The 13,680-nt window shown below is 50.5% G+C and overlaps 1 protein-coding gene across 4 annotated transcripts in view; it reads left to right on the top strand.

The window, feature by feature from the left end:
- Positions 1 to 543: 543 nt before the first annotated feature.
- LOC134943904 (uncharacterized) overlaps positions 544 to 13,680 on the top strand; it is a 32,325-nt gene continuing 19,188 nt past the window's right edge. Inside the window, exons 1-2 of one of the 4 annotated variants that reach the window (XM_063932471.1) lie at positions 544 to 628; positions 10,900 to 11,122. In XM_063932471.1, the coding sequence (XP_063788541.1) occupies positions 11,026 to 11,122 (97 nt within the window). In that variant the 5' untranslated portion in view covers positions 544 to 628; positions 10,900 to 11,025. Of the gene's footprint in view, positions 1,009 to 10,774; positions 11,123 to 13,680 lie in introns of all 4 variants that reach the window. The other 3 variants (XM_063932470.1, XM_063932468.1, XM_063932469.1) reach the window with 3 other exon arrangements.

Raw genomic sequence — 13,680 nt, 5'->3', positions numbered from 1 at the left:
TCACTGAAAATAAAAAACCTACTTTCTTTTTCTAGGAGTTTAGGAGAGTCCCTAGTGTGCATCCAGCTCAGCCGGGCACAAGATTCTAACTGAGGTCTGGAGGAGGGTCATAGTGGGAGGAGCCAGTGCACACCAGGTAGTCCTAAATATTTCTTTAGTTGTGCCCAGTCTCCTGTGGAGCCGCTATCCCCCATGGTCCTTACAGAGTTCCAGCATCCACTTAGGACGTCAGAGAAATACCGTTTCCCCCCGCCGTGGTATAGTGGCATCGCGCACTTCTATTTAAGAAGAGCCTATGCCACGGCGAGCGATGGTGGTATTTGCCGCGTCAGTGTTGATGTTTACCTTACATCAGCGCTGACGAATGATCTGTATAGGGAGAGTCTGCGCATGTGCCAGAATATGGTAATTTTCAGCACATGTAATGCACCACAATGTGAAGTATTATAGTATGTCTGACATTGTGCATTATGCTATAATGCAGGTGTATGTCATCATACAACTGACACACTGCAGCTCCCAGCAGCCCCAGCAACTGCTCAAGAGCTCAGGAGCAGGACACATGACCAGTCAGGTGGTGAGACCAGTGACAGAGGAGAAAGTGTTGGTTGGCGAGAGCTGAGCTGAGGTAATCTTGAGAGGAGAGCTATGCCATTGCCTTCAAGTGTGTGCTGAGGTGGCATGGGGGTGACGGAGGAGATGGAGGCAGACCTTCCTACCACAAGGGTGGTCAGAGAGATGGCTTTACCCCCATGCAAGGCAAGTCTGGGGGTGCAGATGTAATAAGAGTGACCGCAGCAGCTTCCATAGCGGCAGTGGGTGGAGTTTTATCTGGAGCCCTGGCAGTTGGTAATGCCTCAGAGTGGACCAGGCCTCCCCAATTAAGGCAAGAGGTGGGCAGGAGTAACAAAGGAATAGTCCGTGGGAGCAGATTGTCCGGAAAGATACCCAGTATCCCACACTGACAGCTACAGACAGCATGGAGACCTAACACAGACACCTGGAGAGGTATAACTGCGATTTACCATAGCACCACATAGTAGGAGCCATTACAGCTCAGCAGGCACTGGCTATATACAGGGAGTCAAAACAGCACCTGGAGCATTCTGCATGTCACGCTACCCGGCTATAGCACTACATAAAGTACGCCCTTCAGAGGTAGCTAAATTTGCCTAGAACTGATTTTTAGCATTCAAGCCTGCAGTATTCTGTACTATGTAAATCCGGAGTGGGGAACCTCCGGCCCGCGGGCCGTATATGGCCCGCGAAGCCGTTTGGTCTGGCCCACCAGCTTGTGTCAGTGAGACACGCTGCCGCTCAGTCCGGCGGCAGCGTGTCTCAGCTGTCAGAACAGGGAGGAGAGCGCGGCTGTCAGGTGGGAGCGGTGGCGTGTAGTACTTCAAACCATCCGCCGGTCTGTGAGCCAATCAGAGCTCGCGGACCGGCAGCCAATCAGGAGCCACGGCTGCTGGTCCGCGAGCTCTGATTGGCTCTCGAACTGATGGCTGGTTTGAAGTACTACACAACACCGCTCCCACCCGACAGCCGCGCTCTCCTCCGTGTCCCACGGTAAGCAGCACAGAGGGGAGAGGGGAGGGGGGAGGACATCTGTATACCTGGCACTGTGAGGGGCATTTGTATACCTGGCACTGTGGGGTCATCTGTATAACTGGCACTGTGAGGGGCATTTGTATACCTGGCACTGTGGGGTCATCTGTATAACTGGCACTGTGAGGGGCATTTGTATACCTGGCACTGTGGGGACATCTGTATACCTGGCACTGTGAGGGGCATTTGTATACCTGGCACTGTGGGGGCATTTGTATACCTGGCACTGTGGGGGCATCTGTATACCTGGAACTGGGGGGGGGCATCTGTATACCTGGCACTGTGGGGGGCATTTGTATACCTGGCACTGTGGGGGCATTTGTATACCTGGCACTGTGGGGACATCTGTATACCTGGCACTGTGAGGGGCATTTGTATACCTGGCACTGTGAGGGGCATTTGTACACCTGGCACTATGAGGGGCATTTGTACACCTGGCACTGTGAGGGGCATTTGTATACCTGGCACTGTGGGGGCATTTGTATACCTGGCACTGTGGGGGCAATTGTGGATCTGGCACCGCACTATTGGGGGCATATGTGTATCACGTCCCATTTTAACTGGCCACACCCATTTTTTGGGGCCCGTGCACACACAGTACCTCTAAGGGGCAGACCTACTGGGGGGCAGGGTAATTTTTTTAAGTTGAGAATTTTTGTATGGCCCCCGAAGGATTTTATAAATATCCAAATGGCCCTCGGTAGAAAAAAGGTTCCCCACCCCGATGTAAATGAACACTGGCGCTTCCTTTCAGTCAGGATTAAGAGCAGGTATTGCCGTCAGATATCCTGCTATAATTTAACTCTTACCAGCGATCAGTGCCAGATTAAGGTCCACATGGGCCTGGAGCTGAAATCTATGAAGGGCCTATTGCATGTCGCGCATTTGGCGTGATTAGCGTCACAGAGTGAGGGCAGGGGGTGGGGGGGGGTGTAGTGGCATACAACTTCACTTCCTCACTCCCACGCTACATCTCTTCACTATACCACTACTACACTACATCTCCGCACTATGGGGCATATTTATCACAATCCGCATCTGACATGTGCACGGAATGTGATAAATTCGACCAAAATCGCATTGAGATGATTGAATACATAGCAAGAAAGTATCAATTATGGCATACAGGGACAGAGCTTGTGAGAAAGCTCTTTTTCATGAAAAATATCCTGAGATTGTACAGCGCATGAGCCGCCACCGTCTACTCCCCTTTCCTACCTGTGACACCCCCTCCCACCTCTGCTTACACTAAGCTGCACGGTGATCAGTGAGCTCTCTCCCCCAGTCATATGGTCACTGGGCTCCTGCTGTGTGTGACCCAGATCAGATGAGCTGTAAACCGGCATCTCATACACTGTAAATGGAGGTACCGGTTTACAGGACAGCTGATCGGTGTCACAGGGCAGGATTCCGGTGTCAGCTGACTGGGGGAGAGAGCTCACCGATCAACACTACGTTACCTACTTACACTACATTCCTGCACTATATCACTACGCTACCTCCCCACACTATATCCCCGCACTACACCTCACCAATCTACCTGCCAACACTACATTACTGTTACCTGCTTACACTACATTCCTGCACTCTATCACTACGCTACCTCCCCACACTATATCCCCGCACTACACCTCACCAATCTACCTCCCAACACTACATTACTGTTACCTGCTTACACTACATTCCTGCACTATATCACTACGCTACCTACCCACACTATATCCCCGCACTACACCTCACCAACCTACCTCCCAACACTACATTACTGTTATCTACTTGCACTACATTCCTGCACTATATCACTACGCTACCTCCCCACACTATATCCCCGCACTACACCTCACCAACCTACCTCCCAACACTACATTACTGTTACCTACTTACACTACATTCCTGCACTATATCACTACGCTACCTCCCCACACTATATCCCTGCACTACACCTCACCAACCTACCTCCCAACACTACATTACTGTTACCTACTTACACTACATTCCTGCGCTATATCACTACGCTACCTCCCCACACTATATCCCCGCACTACACCTCACCATCCTACCTCCCAACAGTACATTACTGTTACCTACTTACACTACATTCCTGCGCTATATCACTACGCTACCTCCCCACACTATATCCCCGCACTACACCTCACCAACCTACCTCCCAACACTACATTACTGTTACCTACTTACACTACATTCCTGCACTATATCACTACGCTACCTCCCCACACTATATCCCCGCACTACACCTCACCAATCTACCTCCCAACACTACATTACTGTTACCTACTTACACTACATTCCTGCACTATATCACTACGCTACCTCCCCACACTATATCCCCGCACTACACCTCACCAACCTACCTCCCAACACTACATTACTGTTACCTACTTACACTACATTCCTGCACTATATCACTACGCTACCTCCCCACACTATATCCCCGCACTACACCTCACCAACCTACCTCCCAACACTACATGACTGTTACCTACTTACACTACATTCCTGCGCTATATCACTACGCTACCTCCCCACACTATATCCCCGCACTACACCTCACCAATCTACCTCCCAACACTACATTACTGTTAACTACTCACACCTCATCCTTTAGAGTGAAGCAGAACAACAGGATAGAGGGAAAGGAGGGGTGAGCCTGAGGAAGGAAGGAGTAGGAAAAAAAGGGGGACAGCTGGGTATAGAAGCAGGGAGGGGTGCGTACCTGGTCCTGGGGATGGGAGGGACTACGCTGGATGTCTAAATACTCACTACAGTGCATCAGCTTAGTGGCCGGCTTAGGCATGCGCAGGATCTTGAAACAGGAATGTGCAGGACATACCCCCAACACAGACTACTGACCTGATCTTCACATTGTATTCAGGGTCCCCTGCATTACTCATATTAGGAACTCTGATGGCTCCATGATGAAACTGCTGCTACATTTGGTCTATCAGGCACTGCCCTCTTTTCTACACAGTTTGTGAGAGGCGCAGGTGGCAAGAGGGGTGGAAGTACGGGTCGTGAAAGGAGTAGAGACACAGGTGGGGGGAGGCAGAGATACATTTGGAGACAGAGACTGAAGCGTAGATGGGGAGAAGACAGACACACAGGTGGAGAAGGGGGTAAAGATATAGGTGGGGAGGGAGGCAGAGATGCATTTGGAGAGGGAGGCGGAAGCGCAGATGGAGACAAGGCAAAGACACAGGTGGAGTGGAAGGTAGTGACAGAGGTAGAAGCACAGGTAGAGAGAAGGCAGAACCATAGGTGGGGTGGATGGCAGAGAAAGAGGTTGATAGGAGCAGAGACACAGGTGGAAAGGAGGGCAGAAGCACAGGTGGGGAGAGGGCAGAGAAACAGGTAGGAAGGGGGCAATGGCACAAGGGGCGAACGAGGCAGAGGTACTGGTAGGAAGGTATAGGGGTGGACACACAGGTAGTGAAGGTGGCAGAGAGACAGGTAGTGAAGGTGGCACAGAGACACAAATGGAGAGAGTGGTGGAAGCACAGGTAGAGAGAAGGCAGAAACATATGTGGAGAGGGGGAGTCATACAGGTGGGGAGGGGGTAGGGATACAGGTGGTGAGGGAGACAGAGACACAGGTGGGGAGGTGGTAGACACACAGGTGGGGAGGTGGTAGACACACAGGTGGGGAGGTGGTAGACACACAGGTGGGGAGGTGGTATAGATACAGGTGGAAAGGGAACAGAAATGTTTTCCTAAGAAAAAAAAAAGTGTGCAATTAAAAGAGGACATGTAGCTGAAGATTCTCATTTAGAGCATTCATCAGTACTCCATTAGATTGAATGTGCGGGATGCGGTCGTTAGCAATCTCGACCTTCAGTGGTCGACCTGTTAGGTCGAAAGGCAATAGGTCGACATGTACTAGGTCGACAGGGCAAAAGGTTGACATGAGTTTTCAACATTTTATTTTTTGTTTTTTCATACTTAACGATCCACGTGGACTACGACTGGAATTGTAACCTGTGCTGAGCACAGCGGTAGCGGAGGGAAACACCTTGCCCGAAGCATGCAAGGGGACATGGTGTACTAATTGGGGTTCCCAGTCACTTTACAGAGAAAACAACACCAAAAACAGTAAAAAAACTCATGTCGACCTTTTTACCTGTTGATCTATTACATGTCGACCTAATGCCCATTGCCTGTCGACCTAACAGCAATGTGGACCTTCAGTGGTCGACCTAAGTTGGGTCGAGCCAACGACCCATACCTGAATGTGCATCTATATCAGCGCTTCCCTGTTGCAACATACACACTTGAACATCGAGATACAGGTGGGGAGGGGGGGGGGAGATACAGGTGGGGGGAGATACAGGAGAGAAGGGGGGGGTAGATACAGGTGGGGAGGGGGCGAGATACAGGTGTGGAGGGGGGGAGATACAGGTGGGGGGAGATACAGGTGAGAAGGGGGGGGGAGATACAGGTGGGGAGGGGGGGAGATACAGGTGGGGAGGGGGGTGAGATACAGGTGGGGAGGGGAAAGATACAGATGGGAGGGGGGAGATGCAGGTGGGGAGGGGGGGGAGATGCAGGTGGGGAGGGGGGGGGGAGATGCAGGTGGGGAGGGGGGGGAGATACAGGTGGGGGGAGATACAGGTGAGAAGAGGGGAGATACAGGTGGGGAGGAGGGGGGAGATACAGGTGGGGAGGAGGGGGAGATACAGGTGGGGGGAGATACAGGTGAGAAGGGGGGAGATACAGGTGGGGAGATGCAGGTGGGGAGGGGGGGATACAGGTTGGGAGGGGGGGAAGATACAGGTGGGGGGAGATACAGGTGAGAAGGGGGGGAGATACAGGTGGGGAGGAGGGGGAGATACAGGTGGGGAGGGGGGGATACAGGTTGGGAGGGGGGGAAGATACAGGTGGGGGAGATACAGGTGAGAAGGGGGGGGAGATACAGGTGGGGAGGGGGGGAGATACAGGTGGGGAGGGGGGGAGATACAGGTGGGGAGGGAGGGGAGATACATGTGGGGAGGGAGGGGAGATACAGGTGGGGAGGGAGGGGAGATACAGGTGGGGAGGAGGGGGAGATACAGGTGGGGAGGAGGGGGAGATACAGGTGGGGAGGAGGGGGAGATACAGGTGGGGAGGAGGGGAAGATACAGGCGAGAAGGGGGGGAGATGCAGGTGGGGAGGGAGGGGAGATGCAGGTGGGGAGGGAGGGGAGATACATGTGGGGAGGGAGGGGAGATACAGGTGGGGAGGGAGGGGAGATACAGGTGGGGAGGAGGGGGAGATACAGGTGGGGAGGAGGGGGAGATACAGGTGGGGAGGAGGGGGAGATACAGGTGGGGAGGAGGGGAAGATACAGGCGAGAAGGGGGGGAGATACAGGTGGGGAGGGGGGGGAGATACAGGTGGGGGGAGATACAGGTGAGAAGGGGGGGAGATACAGGTGGGGAGGAGGGGGAGATACAGGTGGGGAGGGGGGGGATACAGGTGGGGAGGGGGGGAAGATACAGGTGGGGGAGATACAGGTGAGAAGGGGGGGGAGATACAGGTGGGGAGGGGGGGAGATGCAGGTGGGGAGGGAGGGGAGATACATGTGGGGAGGGAGGGGAGATGCAGGTGGGGAGGGAGGGAGATACAGGTGGGGAGGGAGGGGAGATACAGGCGAGAAGGGGGGGAGATACAGGTGGGGAGGGGAAAGATACAGGTGGGAGGGGGGAGATGCAGGTGGGGAGGGAGGGGGGAGATGCAGGTGGGGAGGGAGGGGGGAGATGCAGGTGGGGAGGGGGGGGGTAGATGCAGGTGGGGAGGGGGGGGGGAGATGCAGGTGGGGAGGGGGGGGAGATACAGGTGGGTGGAGATACAGGCGAGAAGAGGGGAGATACAGGTGGGGAGGAGGGGGGAGATACAGGTGGGGAGGAGGGGGAGATACAGGTGGGAGGGGGGGATACAGGTGGGGAGGAGGGGGGGGAGATACAGGTGGGGGGGGGAGATACAGGTGGGGAGGGGGAGATACAGGTGAGAAGGGGGGAGATGCAGGTGGGAGGGGGGGATACAGGTGGGGAGGAGGGGGGGAGATACAGGTGGGAAGGGGGGGGGGATACTGGTGTAAGAGCAGCAGATGACATGAAAGGAGTAAAAATGGGATGGGGGAGGTGCAGCATGTTCACAGGAGGAGATGCGACCCCCTGTGTGAACGGTGCAAACAAGCAGCAGACCTCTGTCCTAAATGATCTAGCACTCACAACTCCCCCCCCCCTTCCCCGGCAACCTCACTGACCCCCAGCTTTACCCACCTGCTGAAGATCCATCTTCAGAGTTCTAACACTGTCAGCAGAGTCTGCAAAGCTACAGGCCATCCATGATCCAAAGGTGCACAGGAGGCAGAGCTTTGAACGGGTCCTGGGGGCGGAGCTTGGATGGATCCTGGAGGCGGGGCTTTGGACGGATCATGGGGGAGGAGCTTAGACGGATCCCGGAGGCGGAGCTTTGACGGGTCCCGGGGGCGGAGCTTGGACGGATCCCGAAGATGGAGCTCTGGACGGGTCCCAGGGGCGGAACTTGGACGGATCCCGAAGATGGAGCTCTGGACGGGTCCCGGGGGCAGAGCTTGGACAGATCACAGAGGCTGAGCTGTGTGCGGATCCTGGAGGCGGAGCTTCTTACAGGTCTGGGAGGTGGTGCTTACGGCTTAGAAGGCCGGCTCTGGTCAGGGGGAGAGTATGCTGGGCTGGTGGTGACAGGAAAAACTTTTTCCTGTCAACACTGGCAGTACTGCAAGGGATCCTGTGGGCCTATTTTGAATGGGGGGCCTGGAGCTGCAGCTCCATCCGCCCCATTGTTAATCCGGCCCTGCCAGCGATGCAGCTAGTGAAGCCTTTCTTTACACTAATGCTCCTGCATACTTGATTGACATTACAGAAAGTTAGTGAAGGAAAGCTGCACATGAGGTAAAGAGAGAGACAAGGAGTACCGTAAAAGGATATTCTACATTAATTATTACCCTTGAGGGATTTAGACAGCATACCCCACGGAGTAACCAACGCCTGAGTACTGTAAACCCTCACATCCTCAGGGAACTATAAAGAAAAGGCAGAAACAGACTAGTTGGAATTAATGTACTCATTTGCAATCTTGCTAGGAAACGTCACTTGAGAGAGGAGTAGCTGCAACCTAGAGAAAGTGTCTCTTTTGTGCTGGTCGAGCAGCAACTATTGAAATGGGAAATTTACTCGAAACATTTGCCTAATTTCATTAATCCCTATTGGAGACAAGACACCTAACCTAACATGCACCATCTATAAAATACTCAGCTGAACTTTGTGATTTAAGGTTATTGGGGATATTGATAGTACCGAGTAGTGTAAGAGTGACTAAAGGTATTGCACTATTGTTTGCATGTGTAGTAGTAATGGTTAACAGCTTGTATTAGACAAGCTCTATTAACAATTAGTATTGTATTTATATAGTATTGTTGTCGAATTCTGTTCTCTGCAAATTGAAGTATTTACAGTGCAAAAGAATATTTGTGTAATTGCTGGTGCACTTGTCTGGAGGTATTACAGTTGAACCATTTGGATCCAGGTACTTGCAGAGAAAACAACTCCGGGGCTACCAGTTCCAGAACAATTAAATAAATGTATTATTTTCTTTTGTGAAATTTATTGCCATTGCTTAATATTGTAAACTGAATTACCAACTTACCTGCATCCGTACTTGTGCATTACATTTTTTTTATTTTTTTTTCACATTGTGGTGCATTACACACATGCGCACTAATGATTTCCGGACGTGGCGGCCATACTGTGACATACGCCGTACAACGCCGCCACTACACTGTATAGCCTGAGAGAACTCCTCAGGCTTCCTGTCTCTATAGCAACCCTGCAGGCGAGATGCATGCTGGGATTGCTGCGGGAGGGGGAAGTCAGAGCGCAGGATGGACTCCAATGCAGTGGTGTCCTAACGTCTGCCCGGAGCAGACGAGGCCATTACAGGTAAGCGAGCACTTTTTCAGAAATAGCGCTCGTTCTTAAATACAGTTTAGCATGCCGCAGTATGGGGAATATGAAAGGCCAATAGCGCTGCTCACTAGCAGCGCTATTAGCCTTGTTAAATAGCGATTGGTCCCATTTAACTCCAAAAACGAGTTTCCAGCAAGGAAACTCGTTGATAAATGGGGGCCTGAGTTTGCTATGGATCTTATACACACACTTTTCCATACAGAGAAGGGATTGAGCTTCTATACACATATATAATACCCCTTTAGGAAATCCTGGGTTGCCTGACCTGGCAATTCAACCCGGGAATAAAGCAGTGTTGTACCCAGGTTGAATACTGGGTCGATGGTAGCGTAAACGGCTCCTGGGTCGATATGACCCGGGACCCGTTTACTACAACAGAGAGAGGCGGTGTGAAAATGATCTCATCTCCCAGCGCCACCTCCGCCCTCGCTGCTGGCTCCGCTCCCTGCTGCTATGGCAACCTGGCCAACATATTGTCGGGTCGGGTAAGCCAGTAGCGGCGTCCAATACCGGATCCCACCCGGGAAGGACCCGTTCCCAATTACCGGTTGGTATCCGGCATTGGCGGTATGAAAGGGGTATAACAGAACCAGTACTGCACTTTCTAAGCACACATTCTCCCACCTCATGGTAAGGCTCCTGTTTTTTCTTCCTGGTAGCTCCTCTCTGGTGCAGTGCACTGATTGAGGACTCAGATCCACACACACAGCAAACTTGGTAGAAGAAGCTGCTATCACTAGGCATGTGCGGCAGCTCTGCTCTGTCCCTTACTCTGCATGATGTGGCTGCAGCTCTAGTAATCTTATACATCATTGCTATTGTTGTCATAATTTGAGCCACTTGCCAAGAAGAGGGGGGTTTCCAGGCAACCAGAACCACCCCGCCCCCCTGCGTTTGCCTATGTGGATAGCATCATTATTCATTCACCAAGCAATTGCTATATACTGTAATCAGCCTACAGTCACTTTAGTTATTGGCCCTCTGCATTATGTACAGTATATGGTGGTGCTATGTAACCTTTGGTCCTGCAGCTTCAAGAAATAAGGAAACCTGCTCAGAAAATGCCTGATATGGTATCATTGGTTGTAAAGGAGGAAGTTCTGTCTTTATTATTCCTATATAATGTAACTTCAAGAAGGTAATTACATTGTCCCTTTACTTGCAGTCACAGAGAAGGTAGGATTAAGTCAGGCAGACATGGATATAGATCAATACAGACATATGATTAACCAATTTGATTTTGACCAATGTAAAAGAGGTAATCAGGGCTTTGACAGAATTCTCGTCCAGCTCTTTGGTCTATTAGGGAATGGCAAGTCCTCATTCATCAACACCTGTAAGTATGTCTGGGATGATGGAGAATACAAGAACTTGGCCAAGGCGAGGGGAACACTTGGAGGAGCAACAACTGTGAGAATGCCATATAAGCTGACGGAAAACATCACTCTAGTGGATAATCGCGGATATAAATCGCTGGACCCCTACGAGACAGGAGAAATCTTTGCTCAGCTTGGTAAGAATATAATTTCATTGTTCTGTCACTGATTTTAAGGACACAATAATTATGTCACTTAATTTCCAAAGAACTTGCTAGATTTATCTAAACCTATTAATTATTATTATTATTATTATTATTATTATTATTATTATTATTATTACTATTATTATTATTATTATTTTTTATTATTATTATTATTATTATTATTATTATTATTATTATTACTATTATTAGTGCTAATGCTTGTACAGGAAGTTCCATAAAACAAAATCTATATAATAACTGGCTACGGTCTGTCCCATCTCTGACATGCGCAGTTGGAGTAATGGAATGCATGGGACGGGAGGCATAAGATTCCCCAGTAGCTCCCGCTGCACTGACAGGACAGACTGATTGGGAATGTGATGCGGTAGATATAGGGATGGCCATCGACCATCAATGGTTCGGGATAATAATCGATGGTCTATGACCGATGTTGAATACTTTTACCATCGATGGAGGAGAACTAGATGGTTTAAAGCCATCGAAGGTTCAATGCTAGTGAATTATTTTTTCCCCCCTCAAAGTGTAAGGGCACAGAGCTTACCATCCCTGACATCTGTGAAGCCACGCCCCCGGGTTCTGGTTGGCCCGTAGTCAGTAATGCAGGGGGTGACCATCGATGGGTAAAAGCATTGATGGTTTCATTCTAGATGGTTTAACACCATCAAGGTTATCCATTGATGGTACCATTGCTGGATAAGCCACCAATGGCCATCCCTAGGTAGATATTTAACTGGGATGGAAAGGAGCAGTGAGGTGGTGTGGCGGTTACTGGATAGGCCTAGGAGGGGGCTGGGTGGTCTGTGGTTACCCAGCATGTGCTGGGTCCATTTATTAGTGTGTGACATATTCCAACACGATTGCCAGTTACCCCTTTCAGCAATTACTGTGAGGTGCACCACTAAGCAATGCAATGAGAAGGGACATTTCACACTTTCCAAAATGATCACCAGATATCTCTTTTTACAGTCACTGTGAGCAGTGTGTAGAGTATATCACATCCCACCATGATCACCAACTGCCTCCTTCTACAATCACTACAAAGAGCGCTGCTAAACTACATAATAGGGAGGACTTGTCACACCCTCACCTAGGGGGTTATTCAATTACCCTTGATTACAGATCATGGGTAAAAGTATCGCTGAGGGGCTATTCAATTGGCCCCGATAAACTGGAGCGTGCCATGGCTTATCGGGCATTTGCTTCACATGCCTCCGGCAGACAGGCAAACCAAAATCCATGAAAACAGCCCAGTTTTGTCTGAAAACGGGGCTGTTTCTGCCAAAAACACACAGGTTTCACTGAACCTGTGTGTTTTCCGGTGATAAAGTACTTTTTTTGGGGTGTTCAAATTGAATAGCCTGAAAAAAAACGAACACGCATCTGGAGTTTTCACTCCCGATGTAATTGAATACTGGCCCAAGTCTCCTTCTGCAATTGTTGTGAAAAGCTTTGTATGTCATACAAAGTGTTTAAGGCATACCGTATAATCAGCAAAAGGAATAAGGGACATATTTCAATATATGGACTTTGTAGAAAATGTTGCCATTTGTGCATTGCTGCATTTAGTTATTACAAGCAGGACTGCCATCAAGAAGGGATTGTCGGGCTTTGAGTCCTGGGCCCTGATAGAACAAGAGCCCACATCTGGCTTCTCAAAAAACCCAACCTCAACCTGTCCTCACCCACTAGTTACAGCCCCGTTTCTCTTCTCCCTGTCACTTCCAAACTGATTGAGCAGCTTGTCTACAACCATCTCAGCAGCTACCTCTCTGAGGACGCTATCCTTGATCCCCTGCAACCTGGTTCTTCCCCACTTTACTCCACTGGAACTGCCCTGGTCAAAGTTACCAATGACCTGCTTTCAGACAAATCCAGGGGTCACTTCTGTCTGCTTATCCTCCTGGACCTCTATGCTGTCTTCAACACCATGGATCATCCTCTCCTCCTCCACACCCCTCAGACCTATCTGGAACACCCATGCTTGATTCACCTTCTACTTTGCCAACTGCTCCTCTATGTTTGCCTCCAGCTCCGCCTCACCACCTTCCATCCTTCCCGTTGGTTTCCCACAGGGTTCTGTCCTTGGCCCCCTTCACTTGTACTGTAGACCTCTTCCCTGGGAGAACTCCTAAGTTCCTTTGGCCTCCAATTCCACCTCTATGCTGGCAACATGCAACCATACCACTCTTCTCCTGACCTCTTCTCTTCTGTCCTCTCTCAGGTATCTACCTGCCTCTCCACCATCTCCACCTGGATGTGTGAGTGCTCTCTATAGCTCAGCATGGAAAAAACTGAACTCACCGCATTCCCCTCTAACAGAGTCTATATCTCCCTAATCTTTCCATCACTACTGACAACACCATCATCTCGCCTCCTCCCCAATTCCGCTCAACCTTTACTCCACCCTCTCCTTTGCCCCCCACATTCAATCTCTGGCACAGTCCTGTCTGTTCCAGCTATGCATCCTCGCTTGCATCAGGCAATTCCTCTCTCAGAATGCTGCCAAACTGATTATCCACTCACTAATC

The sequence above is a fragment of the Pseudophryne corroboree genome, chromosome 7, assembly GCF_028390025.1.
Source record: "Pseudophryne corroboree isolate aPseCor3 chromosome 7, aPseCor3.hap2, whole genome shotgun sequence".
Taxonomy (NCBI): domain Eukaryota; kingdom Metazoa; phylum Chordata; class Amphibia; order Anura; family Myobatrachidae; genus Pseudophryne; species Pseudophryne corroboree.
Note: the sequence above shows the minus strand (reverse complement) of the source record. Positions and strands in the feature narration are given on the sequence as shown.